At 48.4% G+C, this 17,025-nt stretch overlaps 1 protein-coding gene across 1 annotated transcript in view; it reads left to right on the top strand.

The window, feature by feature from the left end:
• Positions 1-7,676: 7,676 nt before the first annotated feature.
• Positions 7,677-17,025, top strand: part of IPO9 (importin 9) — a 39,376-nt gene continuing 30,027 nt past the window's right edge. Inside the window, exon 1 of the mRNA XM_050911297.1 lies at positions 7,677-7,863. Within this exon, the coding sequence (XP_050767254.1) occupies positions 7,677-7,863 (187 nt within the window). The remainder of the gene's footprint in view (positions 7,864-17,025) is intronic.

Here is a 17,025-nt window from a genome sequence, read left to right as displayed (position 1 = left end):
GGCGTAGGGCAAAGCCTCCGAGCCGTATGTGGCTGATGACGACGTGGTGGATCTCCGTGTGGAGTCAGAACTGTGCAGGAATTAGATTTCCCAGGGGTTTGGGTTTTTTTTTTTTAACCTTGAGTATGCTTTTTAGTCTCATGTTGATTTTTAACTGTTAGAGAATCTTCAGGCTGGCATAGATGATTTGTCTAAAAGCATTGGTGGTGGGGGAAGACAACCTGACCACACGTATGTCAGTTAAATGTGTATACGCTTCCATAGTATGACTTGTCTTCTTTATTTACTGTAATTAACCAAAAGGATGTTTTGTGATTTTCTTTTTTCTTTTTTTGGGGGGGTTTGGAAGAAGTCTTTTTGTGATGCTAAGATAACAGCCCAAGCTGTGGAAAAAAAATGATGACCTTTTAAAGGGGGCAGACAAACAAACTTGAAATAGAAAGAGCTTGCACAGTGTTTTGGTGTAGCTGAAAATATTACAAAAGTTTCTCTCACAGTATCCCTTTTATTTTTTTTCCATTGAAGAAATGGCTGTTCACCAAAAAGTGCTAGAGGAAATACAATGCAATTAAGTTTAGCGTGATGATTCAGTATAGGACCAAGGGAAAGTTGTCATTTTGTGGACTGTAGAGGCCAGAGGAGTCATTTGTGGTCCTGACAACAAAATTTCTTATCAGGATTAATGAATGCAGTAGAACTAGAGCATGATGTTTTGGAAATTACCACATCTTTGCTTGAAAATTTTCAAGAAATGGAAAACCCAGACCCTGGGTGACCTATGCCTACAGTACAGGATGTCTGCTTAAGGATTTGCCTTTTATTTCCTGCTGGAATTGTGACCTCAGGAGCGGGTGGCTGGAGGTTGCTGCGGAGGTGGTGGTGCCTGCCTGTGAGATTTCATCCCCATGTGGGTACTTCAGACTGGATTAGGTTGGGTTTGACTTTGTCAAACTAAACGAGCAAGAGATTTGTTGTTTGCTTCAGGGTGGGCTCTTCTGTGAGCATGACGTCTCCCTTGCACGTTCCTCATCAGGGAAGATGATGAGGGCAGAACACGCTCAGCAGCAGGGTCTGTTAGGATCAGCTGTCCCTTTCACCCCTCTGCTTGTCCATCCTAGATTTCCAGAGGATAAACCAAGATAAGCAAAAAAAACCAAAAAGTCCTTCCCAGCCCATTCTGCTTCATTTTTAAAATTTTTTTTAGAATGAAGCAACCAAGTACATCAACCTCCCTAGATTGCTCAGATCCTAATTATTTAATAAAAATAGTTTATGGCCTCTACATTAGTTTAATCATAAAATAGGACAAAAATCAAATTAGTTACCCTACCTGTGGATTTGAGGCTGAAAAATGTGACTTTATTTAAAGCCTGGCTGTACCATCTGTCAGGACATTGGGATCGTATCTGTTGTGCCACCTTTAATCTGCTTGATGTGCACATTCTCGTGCCGCATGAGGAGCATCAGAACAGACTAACACATGCCCAGCTGCGTCGGTTGTGGTCACATACAGCACCAATAAGATAATTGATCTGAAGGAGAGGCAAGGGTTTCGTTCCACCTATTTCTGGGCTTAAACTGAAGCCCACAGTGCTGAGGCCACTGGTGCGCGTTTCCAGGACCTAGCTGCAAAGCTCCTAAATTGTTTGAGTTGGGCTTTCCAGCCCTCTGAGCCCCGTCTGAGAGAAGAGCTGTCTGCAGGGTGGCCCTCTGGCCCCGGCTCTCCGTTTCAGAAGGAAACGTAGGATTAAAAGGCTTTGTGACTCCAACACACGTTGGGGATGCCTTGAATCCAGAGTCACTGCGAGCTGCGGAACCAAACACAGAAGGTAGGCAGCTTTGGAGGAAGACTGGTAACCAGATTGGTCACTGTGTGCTCCGATCCACAGTGGTGGCCAGGTATCCGCGTGGATCTGCAGCCTTGGATCTCTGCAGAAGGCTTCTTAAGGTGGCAAAAGAACTTTTAGGCAGTTGTGTCAGCACTTGCTAAGTGAAGGTGTCATAAGTGGTGCGGGTTTTCTTCGCACTCCTCTTATACTTCCTAATGTGCCATCCGTTTTCTCTACTCACACCCAGATAATGCATACACAGCAGTTCTTTTCGACAGGCAGAAGCTGCTGCTGGAGTTGCACTGTTGGTGTGATCAGAGGTCAGCCCGACTGGCCACCAGCAAAGACAAAAATGTGTGGAACAAAGTGGAGAAAAGGGCATGCCAAGGATTTGGTGTAAACTTCTTGTCTCAAACCGTAAAGTAATCCAGTCCTTCCCTTCCCCAGCACCTTCTGGGCGATGGTCTACGCTGACACCGCTTCTTTGGGGTAAGAAGACAGGAAAAGTACGCTATTAAGCGATTAAAGAGAGTTCCAGATACAGAAAAGGATGCAATTTCTTAGGGACAACACAGCAGTCCCTAATATTTCCTGTACAGTTGAAATTCAGGTATACAAACAATTGATTCAGGGAGGGGGAATGCTGCCCTCACAGCTGTGGAGTCGCGCGTTTACACGTTAAATGGCACCGAGAGGGGAAAAACAGAACTGAAATGTCGTCTTTGTGCATTGTGGGACTTCAGCAGTCATTTGTGAGCCCAACCCAAGGACGGGATGGGGGGGTGTCTAATACTGACTAACTACTGATGTATTCAAGGAAACAATGCAATAACAAACACAGTTAACTTTACAGCTTGACACAAAAGCTGTTTTGTGTTACAGCTGACTGATGTGTGGAGGACTGTTTAAGCATTGGCGCACTGCAGGGAAAAGGGAGTTGCAGCGAGGGACTTCAGCTGTAGGCCGGATCCCTACCAGGGCAGACAACAGATCAACAAAGAGAAGAGCAAGGATGAGTGTTTCAGCTGCTGTGTCTGCAGCAGGAGATGTGTTTGTAGGACATGACTACATGTGTCACACAGGATTTAGGAAGGGAGGGTCTCCAGAATACACACACAGGCAGCAGCTACCTGGAAGCAACATTAAGGAGCTGAGATGACTCTAGAAAAGAATGTGCTTTTCCAAGAGAAGGGTTGAGGTGTACCGCCTTGAAAAATAGCTTTATCCTTTCTTCAGAAGTGAACAAGCTGCATATGGAGAATCCTCCTCTAGGACGTAAACATGTCAGTCTCTGAAGGCAACAGCCCTGCACCAAGAGGAGCATCAATAAAAATAAAAGCTATGTCTGGAAGAGGAGATAAAGCAGTCACAATAGATGAATAGTACTGCAGGTTCAACACTCGGCTTCTATTCGAGACAGACAAAACTGGTATCAGTGGGTTCCAGTAAAAAGATCTTGGGTAGAAGGAACAAATATGTTATTTGAAGAAAATAAAAGCACATGTGATGATGTGATATGCTGCTGGGTCCAAAATTCCAAGTGCTGACAGGAAGGTTTGCTGAAAGGTTGTTGAAAAGAAATAGTGACATGCCCTAAATTAAAAGAGGTGCAGCTTCATGAAGGTACCTTATGTACCTCAGTTTTTCAAGTTCTGAAATGTTTGTTAATCCTACTATTTACAGTCATGTTTTTAAAGGTACTTGGCTGTTTAATCAGAATACTGGGTCAGATTTTGCGTGCGCGCGTGCTTGCCTCCTGAAGTCTGTGAGCTGGCATCTAAAAACATATACTTTATGAAATGTAGTAAAAACAGTAGCTCCCTGTCTACAGGACATGCACTTCGCTGGAAGAGTATCTCCATCGCTCGGGGTTTGTTGAGGACAAAACCAATGTTGGAGAGTATTTGCTGGGTGTTTGGGGTGCTTTGGTGTCAGTTGGGCTTTTGGGGTTTCATGTTGTTGCTGCCTGGAGTTAAATTTTAACCAAGGGGGGACAGGTCAGGCGTGTACCATGTAATGTCCCTGGCTAACGCCTTGTAATTCGGGCTGACACTGCGCCTGTTGCTTCTGCTGGCCCTGATTTCTCTTGGAGGATTTTTGCTGGTTACAACAGTCCCGTGTCAGCTGCACATCCTTCTGTGGGGTCTTCCTTGGCACGGGTCCACAGGGGAGCTCAAGGGCTTGTGTGCCTTGCCCGTGAGGTGAAACATCACAGGAGGAAACAAGGAGTTCATCGTAAAATATCTTTTCATGCTAAGAATATAATCTTTTCGTGGTCACTGAACTTTCTTCCCTAAAGCATGTCAAAAGAAAAGATGAGTGTCAGAACCCATTTGGCTTTGAGGCAAAATGTATGGCATTTGAAAGGAGAGCTCTAGGTTTGCTGGCTTTGCAGGAAGCATCTATGCAGAAAACACGTGAAGAGACCGTGCAACGTACAAAACAGATGGGAATTCAAACCTGAGAAAGCCTGGAAGACTCAAATAAATGTAACTTCTACAAATACGGAAGGGTGAGTTGGAGCATTCAGAGCAGTTGTACGGTCACTTGAGCAAAAAGAAGGATTATGGGCTAGACAAGCATTGCTGTGGGACACCCCTCCTCTCCCTAAACTGCATCCTCGTTTTCTGCAAAATGTTAGTAAGCGCAGAGGAGACAGTTCCGATTGTTGAGAAGGGACAAAAATGATCACAAATATTTGCACAGACACATCGGTTCTGATGTTAGCCAGCCAGCACAGGGTGCCAGCGGAAAGTCTGGTGGGATAGTCCTGGGCCTGTCCCGCTGATTTTGGTGCAGTAGGAATTGACTTATGTTTTCCACTAAGCCAAAATACTAGGACAGTGCAAAGATGAGCAGATGACCCCGGGCTAGCAGAAGTTACACCCTGTATAAAGATGTATTTGTTCCTCCAGCAGAAGCAGCATTTTGGATTGGGAAGAACAAGAGAGCAGAATAATCTTGATTGACCTTGTAGAGAACTGTGTCTGGTGCTAGCCCGGAGGGACAGGGGGTGTGCACACCCTGGCCATGCTGTCCAGTGCCAAGGCCCAGTCTCTGCCTCTGGGTGTGAGCGGCATGGCTGAAGTCTGCTCTTCTCCCCTCTCCCCACAAAAATACCAACCTAAACTGGTGGTGCCCGCGCTGCTGATTGGAAATGACCTCTGCTGTCCCCAGCCTGCCTGCCACTGCCAGGGAGAGCATGGCTTGGCACGGGACGCGGGGAGCGCTGGGCATTGCCTGAGCCCATGCCCTGGCCTTATTCAGTTTAGGGGGAAAGATGGGGTCCATCAGCCCAACTTTTGCAGAAGAAAATCTAACTTCGTGGTGTAGGGGACGCTTTTATAACTAAGTGTCGTGGTGGATTGATTTCTCCTAACTGCAGCTGTCTGGACAGCATCTAGTGTAAGCACAGAGGAGCTTCTGGTTCATGTCACCTCTGCTGACGGCCTGTTTTGGATGTGAAGTCACCCTCTGAAGAGCTGTCGCTGCCCGGGCAGGGAGACCACGCAGGGAGACCCCAGGAAGGGCCCCAGCCAGCGTAAGGACTGTGCCGAAGGAAGGAGCTCCTGCTCTCGCAGGGGACGTGGATTAGTGCTGACCAAGCAGGTTCCTGTCCAGTCAGCGGTTTGGCTATCCGGCCCTTGTGCTGGCGGAGGGGAAGGGCTGGAGCGAGGCAGGGACAGGGCGGCTGTGGGGCTGCAGGACGGGCGGCAGCAGCGCTGGTGTGCAGCAGGACGCTCGCCTCCGAGCTGTGGCTGTAGGGAGCTGAACCCAGTCTTGTGTTTCTGTAGTATCTCACGTTGCTCTTTCTACTTGTAGAGAAAATCTTGAACTCAGGTTGCAAAAGTTACATGCGTGATTTATAGGAGCATTTGCTTGCATTGCTCTTGACAAGAACGTTTAAAAATATATTGGTGGGAGAGAATGTGACTGGACACGTTATCCCAGAGGAACGGACTCCAGCTCAGAAGAGGTCAGCGAAGCTAGCTTGGAATGTAACAAAATACACACAAAGAGCGACGGGTGGATGGGGAAAGGATCTCTCTAGGAGGGGAACAAGACGTGTGCACAAGTGATGAGGTATGCTTAATTATTAAATAGCACCAGGACAAGACTAAAAACCAAATACTCCTCGTGGTAGCCCATGTATTACCAGGTAATCACTTGATAACCCTCACGTAGCTTTCAAGCAGAAGTGGTGTGGGCAAGGAAAACAGCCCCTCATGGTGACCAGAATAATGACAGGCTCTCTCTGGAAAGGCAAGTTCCTCCAGGCTGGAGGGAGTCTAAGTCATAAGAGACCTGTAGGGAAGCAGCAAAAAGCGCATAATGCAGCCAGTGGCAGCATGGGGATTATTTAACATGACTGCTGTCTCTGTTGTGCTTCCCAGGCTCACCCCTGGTACTGGACTGTGTTCATATACACATCGCTGTCGTACTCCTGGGGGGCGTTGCTGCAAAGGAGTAACGACCGAATAGCCACTCGGTTCAGAAAAATCCCCAGGAACACCACGCTCCAAAGCGTGTGGGACCTACTTGGACCTGCTAGCACTGTGCCAAACATCACCGTCCCTCGTGTAAGAAGCCCATTTTGTATGTGTTAATACTGCTTTTTGGTACTTGTAATGATTTGTAAAATTGCTTATACTTCCTAAATAAACAGTTGTAGGAAACAGAGATGGAAACAGAGCAGTACTCACTCCCCTGCATATGTGTGGCTTGTTTTCCTCGCAGCTTGAGACCATCTACAGCTGCCTTGTTCCCAACTCACACAGAGTGATGGTAGCCCACTTTCATTTGCTTCCCCTAAGCATTATGTACAGCACTGTTCAAACCTGAATCAAGAACCTGAGGTTTAATTTACCTTCCAGCTCTGCCCTGGAGCAGGACATGTGTAGCCTGAGCCACCTCCTCTGCAGTCGCAGACATGCTGCCCGCCTCAGGGACGAGAGCAAGGCTGCCCGCAGGGTCGTCCTCCTCCCTCGTGCTCAAGCTGCTCCGAGCCAGAGGACCATCGCAGTGCCCTGTGAAAGTGCTGCCTTGAAGCAGTGCCACCACCCCTCCCCTCACAGCTTCTGCCCAGAAATCACGCGCAGAAGCGGGGTGGGAAGGTCTCAAAACCTCTTCGCGTGCCACCATCTCAATGCCTTTGCAAGGAAACCTCACGCCCAAGGGTGACCTTCACACCGTTTAAAAGCAAAACTAAGCTGGTTTGGCCCAGGTGGCTGCATGTGGCCCTTCAGCACAACAACCCCCCACGGCTTGAACGGCTTCACCCAGCTCCTGAGGGCTCCTCAAGGCTCGTTGTGGGAGCTCGCCACTAATACGGGCGGGAAAGGTGCTCTGAGGGACACAACGCTTTTCCCAGGCTCTGACTGACCCCTGGCTCCCGCCATGACAGGGACTCCCCCGGTCTGAGGAGACGCTCGGCCCTGAAGCACAAAGGAGCCTCTCCGGCTCCTGCTTCGGGGTCCGTCGGGCTCTCCCTGGGGCCGAGGCAGCGGCCGGGCTCCCGCAGAGCGCCCTGGGCGCTCTGCGGGAGCCCGGCCGCTGCCTCGGCCCCGGTTGCCGCTCCGGGGGCCGCCGCCGCCATTTCCCGCCTCCCACCACCACAGCCAGCGGGCCCGCCGCGCCGCCAGGGGGCGCTGTGAGCGGCGCGCGGAGCCCGCCCCCCCCCGGCTCGTTCCCGTCCCGCCCTCTCTGCGAGGCGGGGCGCTCGCGGCGTCGCTTGCTCGCTCGCGCGTGCGTGCGTGCGTGCCGTGCGTTTGGCGCGCGCGGCGGCCCGTAGCCCGCGCGCGGCGGCGGCGGCGGCGGAGCAGGGGTGGTGGGGGGGGTGGGGGGGCGATGGCGGGCGCGGCGGCGGCAGGAGGAGGCGGCAGCGGTGGTGGCGGTGGTGGCGGGCCGGGACCGGGGCCGGTGGCGCAGGGGCTGAAGGAGGCGTTGGTGGAGACGCTGACGGGGATCCTGTGCCCGGTGCAGGCGGTGCGCGCCGCCGCTGAGGAGCAAGTGAAGGTGCTGGAGGTGACAGAGGGTGAGTGAGGGCCGGGCCGCGCTGAGGGGGTGGGGGTGGCGGTGTCCGGGTGGGGAAAGGCCGCTGCCGCCACCTTCCCCGAGTGTTTCCCGGTACCGGCGCCTCGTGGCCGCGCGTTGGCCTCGGCCAAAACTTCCAGCTTCAGCGCTCGGGCCGGCGGGGAGCAGACGGTGGCGGCTGCTTGTCCTACCGGCTGTAGGTGTGTGCCCGGTTTCTCTTGAGCAGCCCCTGCCCCGCCTCAGGAGTTCAGCTGCAGGCTCGCCGGTGGGACTTCGCTAGGGCTGTCTCCGGCCTGCAGCGGAGGTCACCGGGCAAAGCTGCAGCAGGGTTTCTTCAAGGCACCGCTCTCGTCAGTGGGGCAAGCGGGAAATGGCCGTGGGGAACGGCCATGGGACGACGTGGTGTTGTGTGAGAACTGAGCGACCAAGGAGCACTCTAAGCTCACGAGTAGTAGGACGTGGAGGGGGAGGTGGGATGGCAAAGCCGCAGGCCTGTTGCTTTGGGCACCTCTTTCCACCTGAGCCGAAGTCTCCAGGGTTGCTCACACGATGGTCATGGAGAGCCTTCCCGCTGTGCGTTTGTCTGCAGGCCTGGTCTGCTCCCACAGCGATCCTCTCCACCTCTGGACGTGCATGCCCTTGTGCATGCCCACATCCTGCAGGTCATCATCTGTATGCAGCGTGTTTTAGGTTGAGTGTGGTCAGGACGTAGCTGTTCCCTCATCTTGTGTGAAACTCCTATGCTGGGGAGTCTGTTGTGGAGAGCTAAGGACATGCAGGACACTGGAGCTGGGTGGCAGCTGGCCTATGGCTTTGAAAAGACAGAGCTTAAAAGAGCAAGCACCCCAAATTCAAGCAGTGTATTCCATCTGGCCTTTTTATGGTGGCACTAAGCTAGTACATGCACTGGCTGCTTTTCCTAAGTGGAAGCTACACTTAAAAAGCTATTGATGGTAACCTTTTATTTTGCTTCGGATTAAATTTTATGACCCATCCCACAGAATTGGAATCTGTAGGAACCACTGGAAGATTTGCAGGTAGTCTGCTGTGAGGGGAGCTGGGCGCTGGAGAGTGCGGCACTGCAGCCCTTGGCCCTAAGTTGTGCCTGTGGCCTGGCAGCTTGATGGGCTGGTTGTTCGTGGACCCTCCTGGAAATTTTGCCTTATCTTTGTCTGACTGTGCCATTCTGAAAGTGTTTTGTTAAGTGTTTTAAAAGTGTTTCTGCTCCTGAACTTTAGCTCAGCAATGTTATCAAAGGAAGTTTATGGTAAAGAGAAGGAAGGTGTAAGGGCGTGACTGGGTCAAGAATAGCGTTGTGATTACGTTACTGTGGGAATGAGACTGGGGCCATGAAATGAAGGCAAATTGTTTGATAAAATGTTTCTTGTGCAGTCCCTTAACATGTGCTTGTAACACTCGCAGGTTAAGTCTTCCTTGATGCATTACTGGGAAATCTGTGTCTTGCCACTGCAGCTATTGGAGGTTTTAATGAGCAATTCAACAGCATTGCAGCAGAACAAGTCTGGAAGTGCTGTGAGGCTCATTGACCCATAGAGCCTTTGCCTTGCAAAGCTACTACAGTCAGTGTGCTCTTCAGTGGCAACTTTTTTTTCCCCAAACAGTCTGAATCTTACTACAAGAAATGAAATCAAGTTTGCATAATGGTTTGGGTAACAGATTTCCAGAAAATAACATTTTTTGAGGGCTGTAGATGATGGATGTCCCTAAGGTCCCTTTGAGAGCCCAGGAATGCAACAGAATTACATTTGGTGGATAACGGTAAGGGCAAGAGGAATGGAGTCATATACGCTTCTGTTTTTTCACTGTTTTACAAATATCCTAAAGTCACCCAATACTACTGCGGCTGCAATCCCAGAACTGCACAGGTCTGTTGCAGGACCTGTACCCGTGACCTGGAGGAGGCTGCACAATACCCTCTCATGCAGTTCGCAGGTGACACCAGACTGGAGGGGAGGCAGTTGATGTCCTTGAGGGCAGGGCTGCCGTCCAGAGAGCCCTGCAGGAATGGACCGAGAGGAACATTGTGAAATTCAGCAAGGACAGATACCAAGTTCTGCACCTGCGATAGGAGAACCCACCCCAGGGATGCGGGTGAGGCACTGCCTGGCTGGGGAGCAGCTTTGCAGCAAAGGGCCTGGAAATCCTGGTGTCCAGTGAGCTGGACAGGGCCAGCAGCGTGCCCTGGAGGCCACCTGCATCCCGGGCTGTATGAACAGGGTCAGAGGCAGTGATCAGCCCTCTCTAGTCAGCGCTTGTTAGACCACGTCTAGAATACTTGTCCGGTTTTGCTCCCACCCTCACAGTACAAGAAAGCGACAAACGGGAGTGAGTTCAGCAAAGGGCCATCAGGTCAATTGGGGAACTGCAGCACTCCGCCACATGAGGAGGTGCTGGGGGAGAGGGGTTTTCCAGTGTGGAGACAAGAAGGTTTTGGGGGTGGATCTAACAGCAGCTGCTGGTAACTCTGAGGAGGTTGTCAAGACACTGGGCGGTGGGAGAGGATGAAGAGAAACAGGCACAAACTGAAACAAGAGGTTCAGACTGGATATAAGGGGAATTTTTTTCACTGTGAGGAAAGCCAAGCTTTGGAGCAGATTGTCCGTAGAAGCTGTGCCATTTCCATCCCTGAGTATCTCCAAGACCTAGAAAATGCTCTGAGCAGCCTGATTTGATGCTGCTTTGATCACGGGGTTTGGACTGGAGACCTCCTGAGGTCTCTTTCAGCTGAATTATTCTGCGCTTCTGTGATTCCTCCTGTCTTGTCCTAGTCAAGCAGCATGGGAGGAATAAGCTATACTCTCCTTTCTGTGCTGTCTTTGGTGTGGAGAAACCTGCAAAAACCAAGAGGAGGAGCTAAAGGAATACAGTGTTTGCCAACACCGTATTATTGAGGTAAAGAAATGTAGATCATGTGTATCAGAAGTACTTTAAAGAAACAAAAAATGTAGCATCGTTAAACAGCATGAAGAAGATGCTGAAAGTAAAAGTGAGGGCAGTAGAAAAGAGCACAAGTGTTAGCACTTCTAATGAAAAATAAATGAAGGTAGGGCAAAAAAAAAATTGAGGAAAGACTTGTTAAAGACTTAAAAACGATACTTTCAAATGTTGCAGAAGCAGAAAGCATTTCAGAGGTGTTCGTAGCCACCAGGTGACTGAAGTGTGCAAGGTACATTGAAGGAGTATAGGGCTGCAGAAAAGCTGAATTCCTTGTGCTGGTGTTGACTTAACTTGCCACATTGAAGGGCCTCTACAGGAGGCACGTTGGAGAATCCATGTCAAGTTGAAGCATGAGTAGAAGCAGTTCCACTTACCGGTTTACTTTAAACGGCAAGTGCTACAGGGTGGATCTCCAAGAGTTTTAAAAGGACTCAAAGATTAAATTACTGTGCTACGAATTTTGCTGTAAAACTTGCCACTTAAGGTCACTTAGGGACCAGATAAATATAAATTGGTAAAAATGGGACAGCTTTTAGTAAGGGCTCTAAGGTGAGGAGCGGAGGGGTGAATGTTAGGGTTGTTACAGGTGAGTCGGTGTGGCTTTTGCACTGCCTGTGATAGTTAAAATTATGTCAAGAGTTGGAATGAGGAGAGCAGGGTACATGAGATTGTTGTGGCAGAGTCGATCTATGTTTAATAGAAGAGCTGTTTGAAGGAGTTCTGGGACTGCCAAAAAACTTTTAGAAAATTCCCTTACTGAAACTTTTTGAAGAAACTAAACTGCCGCAGATAGCTCTTGAATTAATAACCGATTAAAAGCTTGAAGACAAGAGGTAGAAGTGACTGGTCATGTTTCACACTGCAGGGAGATAATCAAGAGTCCCATGTGAAGCTGGACTGCTCAGCACAGCCGTAAATGATGTGGAAAAGAGTGAATAGTGGTGTGGCAAAGTTGCTCAGTCTGGCCAGAGTGAGAATCGGTGGCAAAAATTACGGAATGATTTCACAGGAGTGAGTTGAGTGTGCAAACGGCAGCTGTAGGTCAGTGTTGGGCAGCAAAGTAACGCTGGGGGAGGAGGAGACAGCCCAGATGATACCTTAAAAAGTGACGGGCTGTCCTAACTGTTGTCACTGGGAGAAGAAATCCCATTGTCAGCGTGGAGAGTTTCCTGAAAATACCCATTCACTGCTCTGCCGTGCTCCGAAAGCCAAATGGACCGTTAAGGAGGGAACAGAGAACAAAGCGCGACATAAATTCCTCATGCTTCTGCAGTCTGACTGCCGCATGCATTACTGGCTTGCTGCTCTCGGGAGGGATAAAGCAGGGCAGTAAAAATGCAGCACAGAGACGTTCACAGAGGTGTGGAAAAGCTTCTGTTCTCAGAAGGAGTGAATACATTGACTTTTCCGCCTGGGAAAGAGTTAGCAGAGATGGAGGCTCTAAAATCATAAGCAACAGAGAAGGTGAGTGAGGGGTGATTATTTGTGACTTCTCATAAAGCTAAGATCGGAAGAAAATGAACCTGAAACAAGCAGAAGGAAGTAGGTTGTTTCCCCCAGTGTGCAAACTATGGAACTCATCGCTGTTGGATGTTAGAGGTAGAAATGGTTTAAAAACAGTTTGACATTCCTGGAGGAAAAAACTCATCAAGAACCATTAAACACAGTGGTCAAATACAACACCTGCTTCAGGAGGTTCCTAACGCCAAGATTTCCGAGGTGGTGTGTTGGGGGGAAGCGTTGCTCTGCCCTCACCTCTTTTCTTAAGCTGCTTGCAGGTTGAGTTGTGTAATACAGTTAAGCCAATACAGCAGTTAGCTCTCCCCGTGTGTTGTGTGCTGCCCCGTGCTAGCGCCCACTCTCCTCCACGCAGGGTTTAGCCAGGTTGAGATGGTTCAGTTTTTTGTGAGGATGCAGTTGAGCTCCCTGAAGCCCATTGATAGTGGATCTGGCCGGTGCTTGTACAAGGGCATGGGCAGACATGCACAGTCGGAGGTGAGCCTCTGGAACAGGCTGAACTGTCCAAGAGGAGTCTCCTGTCTGACTCGATACAGCTGTTCTGGAGGAATACGGGACGTCAGCTCTGGAATAAGGACATGGCGGCGGTTTCTTCCTGCCATGTCACCCTTTGGCAACTTCCAAACATGTCCCCAGCGACTCAATCTCTTCCCTGCTTCTGTGTCTTCTGTCTGCTGAGAGAGTGTGGGAATAGGCACCACCTGACAGCTTGGGGATGGGAGATGCGTTATTGTCCGTCTTCAGAAAGATGAAAGTTCACCTGGTGACCTTTGTTGTCTCTAGGTTTTAATGGAACATAAATAAAAGCAATGCCTGAGACTGTTCAGGGGGAAGGCAGGGGAAATGAGAGCTCTGGGTTGTGGAGCGGTGCTGCTGTGCGGGTGTCTAACTTGGCTCAACTCCGCCATCGACTTGTTCCCAGTGAAGTGGGGATGGTGTTTCCATTCCCCCTTTATCTGGTCCATCCAGGTAACATCATACACCACCTCTGATGGTATACGTGTGCACGCTACAGCTGAGATCATATGACTTGAGGATAATTCCGTAATGTGTAAAAATAATCTCTTCCTCTAGGTCTTACCTATATTGGAGAGCACATATGGAGGCCAAGCCATCTCCAGGCATGTCAGAGCAGGGACAGTGTCACTCTGAAGGAGGTGCATGTCCACCAGGAGGGATCGTACTTCGACCCTATGAAGAGGAGCAGTGTCTGTAACACATTCCTCTAAATTATGCTGATAAGGAGTTTTAATGCCAACTTCTTACACAGTTGAAAAATACCCCTGCCCGCTTGCCTGGTTAGATAACAAGCTTGATGTTTTATGGTGACGGTATTAAGTCTCTGAGCTATCGGTTCTTGTGCTCTGGAAATGTGGTGATAGATGAATGGCTTCAGGCTGGAGAATTGCCTTTCTTTCACCTGTGTACATTATGTGTTTCTGTTTGCCCTTTTTGCAGGTAGAAAAGGCGTTTATAAGGCTGTCTTCAGCGTGGCTTACGTTGTGACATCTTGTGTATGAAAAGGCGTCTTCAGCTCAGTCCTTTGCAAGGTTGTTTGTTGCCAGAAGCTGAGATATGCAGGTGGCTGTGAAGATGGTGCTGACCTTGGCAAATTGACTTGTGTCAGTCTGGGCACGCTGACCCTCTTTAAAGTTTCTTGTCCGTCTTGTTTGAGATTAGTCCTGTGTAGGAGATAACCAATGCTTTGATTTGAACATGATCTCAGGTTTGAATATTGGCTTTACGGGTCTTGTAGATGTTCTTTCAGTATCTTCTCTTCCAGAGTAGGTGGCTCAGCACATTTAGTTAGATGCTTTAAACCTCCATTGATTCTCTGATGATATTTGCATGATACAGTTTGCTGTCCATTTGTATCAGGAGAACAGCTATAGGTACCATGATAGCACGAAACTTGTAGCATCACTTGTGCTTCACTGGTCCAGCATGGTTTTGCTTATGGTCGGCTCCTTCCCGACATAACTATTTTAATGCATATGGTTTCGAGAGTAATTTCTGTATTGCGTTGGGTACCTCCTTGAATACGTGATTTGAATATGTGCCATAAAAACCAAGTATTGTGTGGGAGGAGGGATTCTGGAGAATTTACAAACGTGACCACAATATGTGGTTGTATGGTGGTCTCTTGGCTGTAACTTGAATCATAATAGAGTGGATGATGGGCAGAAATGGGTGGAAATCCTGTGAATGGATAAATTGAGCTGAGTTTTTAACAGGAGTTAACGTTTTAACATTGAACTGAATTTTTAACAGGGAAATCGAAACAAGAAATGGCCACGTTGGGACATGTGATATCTGGCTTTCAGGAAGAAAGGTTGTTCACAGCAGCAAATGCCATTTTTTGCACTGTGAAATCCTGCAGACACGTTGAGTGTAGTGAGAAGTTGTGAAGAAGAGATTTCAAGTGAGATACCTAAAGCCATCATGGATGCTGGAGAAGACTGGCCTTAATCTTTCTGTCCTTTGCTGAGAAATGAGGAAAATACAGTTGTAGTTTTCAGAGGTGTGCTGAAAAAAAGAGTGCTTTTGGAGTAGTCATTGAGTGTCATGATGGATGCTGAGGAAGTTCCTCAAAGAAGCACATTTGTAGTGTGTAAAAACAATGGCTAAGCATTAGGTACTTGCTTGGGATTTCTTCCTAGTCTGTCTGCAGATGCCTTCCGTGCTCTGTACTGGTCTGACCTCGTGGCTGACCCTGCTTTGAGCCGGCAGTTGGACAGGATGACCTTCTGAGGTCCCTTTCAACCCGAATTACTTTATGATGATGTTATTGAAAACCAGTCCCGTGGAAAACGTTGTCTGTGCCTGCGTAGCTGAAGACTGCGATGCACAAGGGGTGGGCAGATATTGGGTAAAGGGAGCTCAATTTCTGACGCTGCTGCGGTTGTGAGATCTGGTCTCTGCAAACTGAATGTTGTTTTAATTTGGAGTGTCGGCAGCCATGGGGCAGTGGGATTCACCTGGGTTGGCTGCAGCAGCTACCACAGCCTCTTCCTCAGCCACTGCCTGTCTCTGCCCCCAGCGGAGACAACTAAAAGGGACCTGTAGCAGCTCCTGAACCAGCTCTGTATGGACGTACTGACCTGGACTCAGTTGGTGCTGGCCCACTTCAACAAGGCAGGATATGAAGTGGAGTGATTCAGTAGAAAGTCCTGCTCGTTTATTCCTGCCTGCTTGCTTAATACTATTTTTTGGTTTGGTCCGCCTTAATTTCTCCAAAAAGTTGGGGGTGGAGAGGTGATGTAAACTGGTTATGTGGTAGATGGAGCTTGGTTGTGAAGGAGGAGGGTTGGATTTCACTAATACTGAGGTTAATGGAGAGGAGAAGCAGAGCTGGGAAGAAATGTGTTTGCTAAGTGTTCCCTATGCCAGGCCCTTCATTAAAACTTTCTAATCTTCTGGTTTTACAGACTTTATCTTGGGAAGAAGACTTGATGTTTCTGATATCTCAAATCTACAAAATATAAATGGAGGAAGCGCTTATCAAGAGATGCATTTGAACTGCGGTTACCCATGATAAAGATAGAAAGTTCCCAGTCAACTGGGAAAAAAACAATAATAAACCAATTCTTTGAGAAAAGAGGAGCCAGTGAGCTATACAACGATCAGTGTAATTTCAGTCCCTGGAAAGATTCTTGGACCAGCTCATTAAACAGCTTGCCGGTGTCTATAACATAATAGGATAAATAGATGCTGCACAGCTAATACTGTTTTATATGATCTGTTCTCAATAAATCCATCTAATTTTTGTTTGATGGGAGAGCTGGCTTATTGCTTAAGCAAGTGCTGGGTATGAATGATCTGAGTTCAGTAGGATTCCTGATACGAATTTGCCACAACAGTCATTTATCAGTTAAGAAGATACAGTTTTGTAATATTTTTAAGATGCACAGTTGGCTGAAGACCTGTGCGTAGAGTAGTTATCAGTGGCTTATTGTCAAACCCAAGGGGCTTTTAAGACAGAGCTCTTGGTTGCTGCAGTAGTCAGTATACCTCTAGTTTACCAACGATGGCACTGCAGTCTGCTTGGAGAGCAGAATTAAAAAGATGTAGGAAAATTGGAGAGATGGCCTAAAGTCATTGAAGCAAAATATTGTAAATCAAGTGCAGAGTACCGTACATAAAGGGAAAAAATCAAATGCATATATGTAAACAGATTTAAAGATTGCAAAATAGTGATAGCAGTGAGTTGCAACTATGTGAAGCCGTTGCATTTATTCTGGCTTTTTAGTTCATTTATACCCTTTAAAAATGTGGCTGAAATGCAGTGCCATACTCAAGTCTGGACTATTGCAGGCAGCTAGAAGAATAATTACTGCTACAGTTAAGAGGAGTATTATGTTAAGTACATCTCTGAATGAGGCTCCCTGCTTTTGCAGCTAGGATAAGAGGTTTTTTTCCTCTTTTTTTAAATGCATGATCTATGAAGAAAGGTCGAAGGAACTGGGCATGTTCAGTGTAAGCATGAGAAAGTGAGAGGCAATTATCTCCCAGCACAGAAAAGCCTCTTACAAGTGAGGTGGGTATTAGGAGAAACTCAGATAACCGCATTTGTGAAGCGCTCGAATATGCTGCTAAGGAAGGTTGCAAAACTCTTTTTGAGAAGAATTTTCATTACGTTTTTGTCAGGGATGCTGTCAGCATGTTTAACCTGTCCACGGGAGTCAGG

Source organism: Gymnogyps californianus, chromosome 27 (genome assembly GCF_018139145.2).
Source record: "Gymnogyps californianus isolate 813 chromosome 27, ASM1813914v2, whole genome shotgun sequence".
Lineage (NCBI taxonomy): Eukaryota > Metazoa > Chordata > Aves > Accipitriformes > Cathartidae > Gymnogyps > Gymnogyps californianus.
The sequence above is the reverse complement of the archived record's forward strand: the minus strand, read 5'-3'. Positions and strand labels throughout refer to the sequence as shown.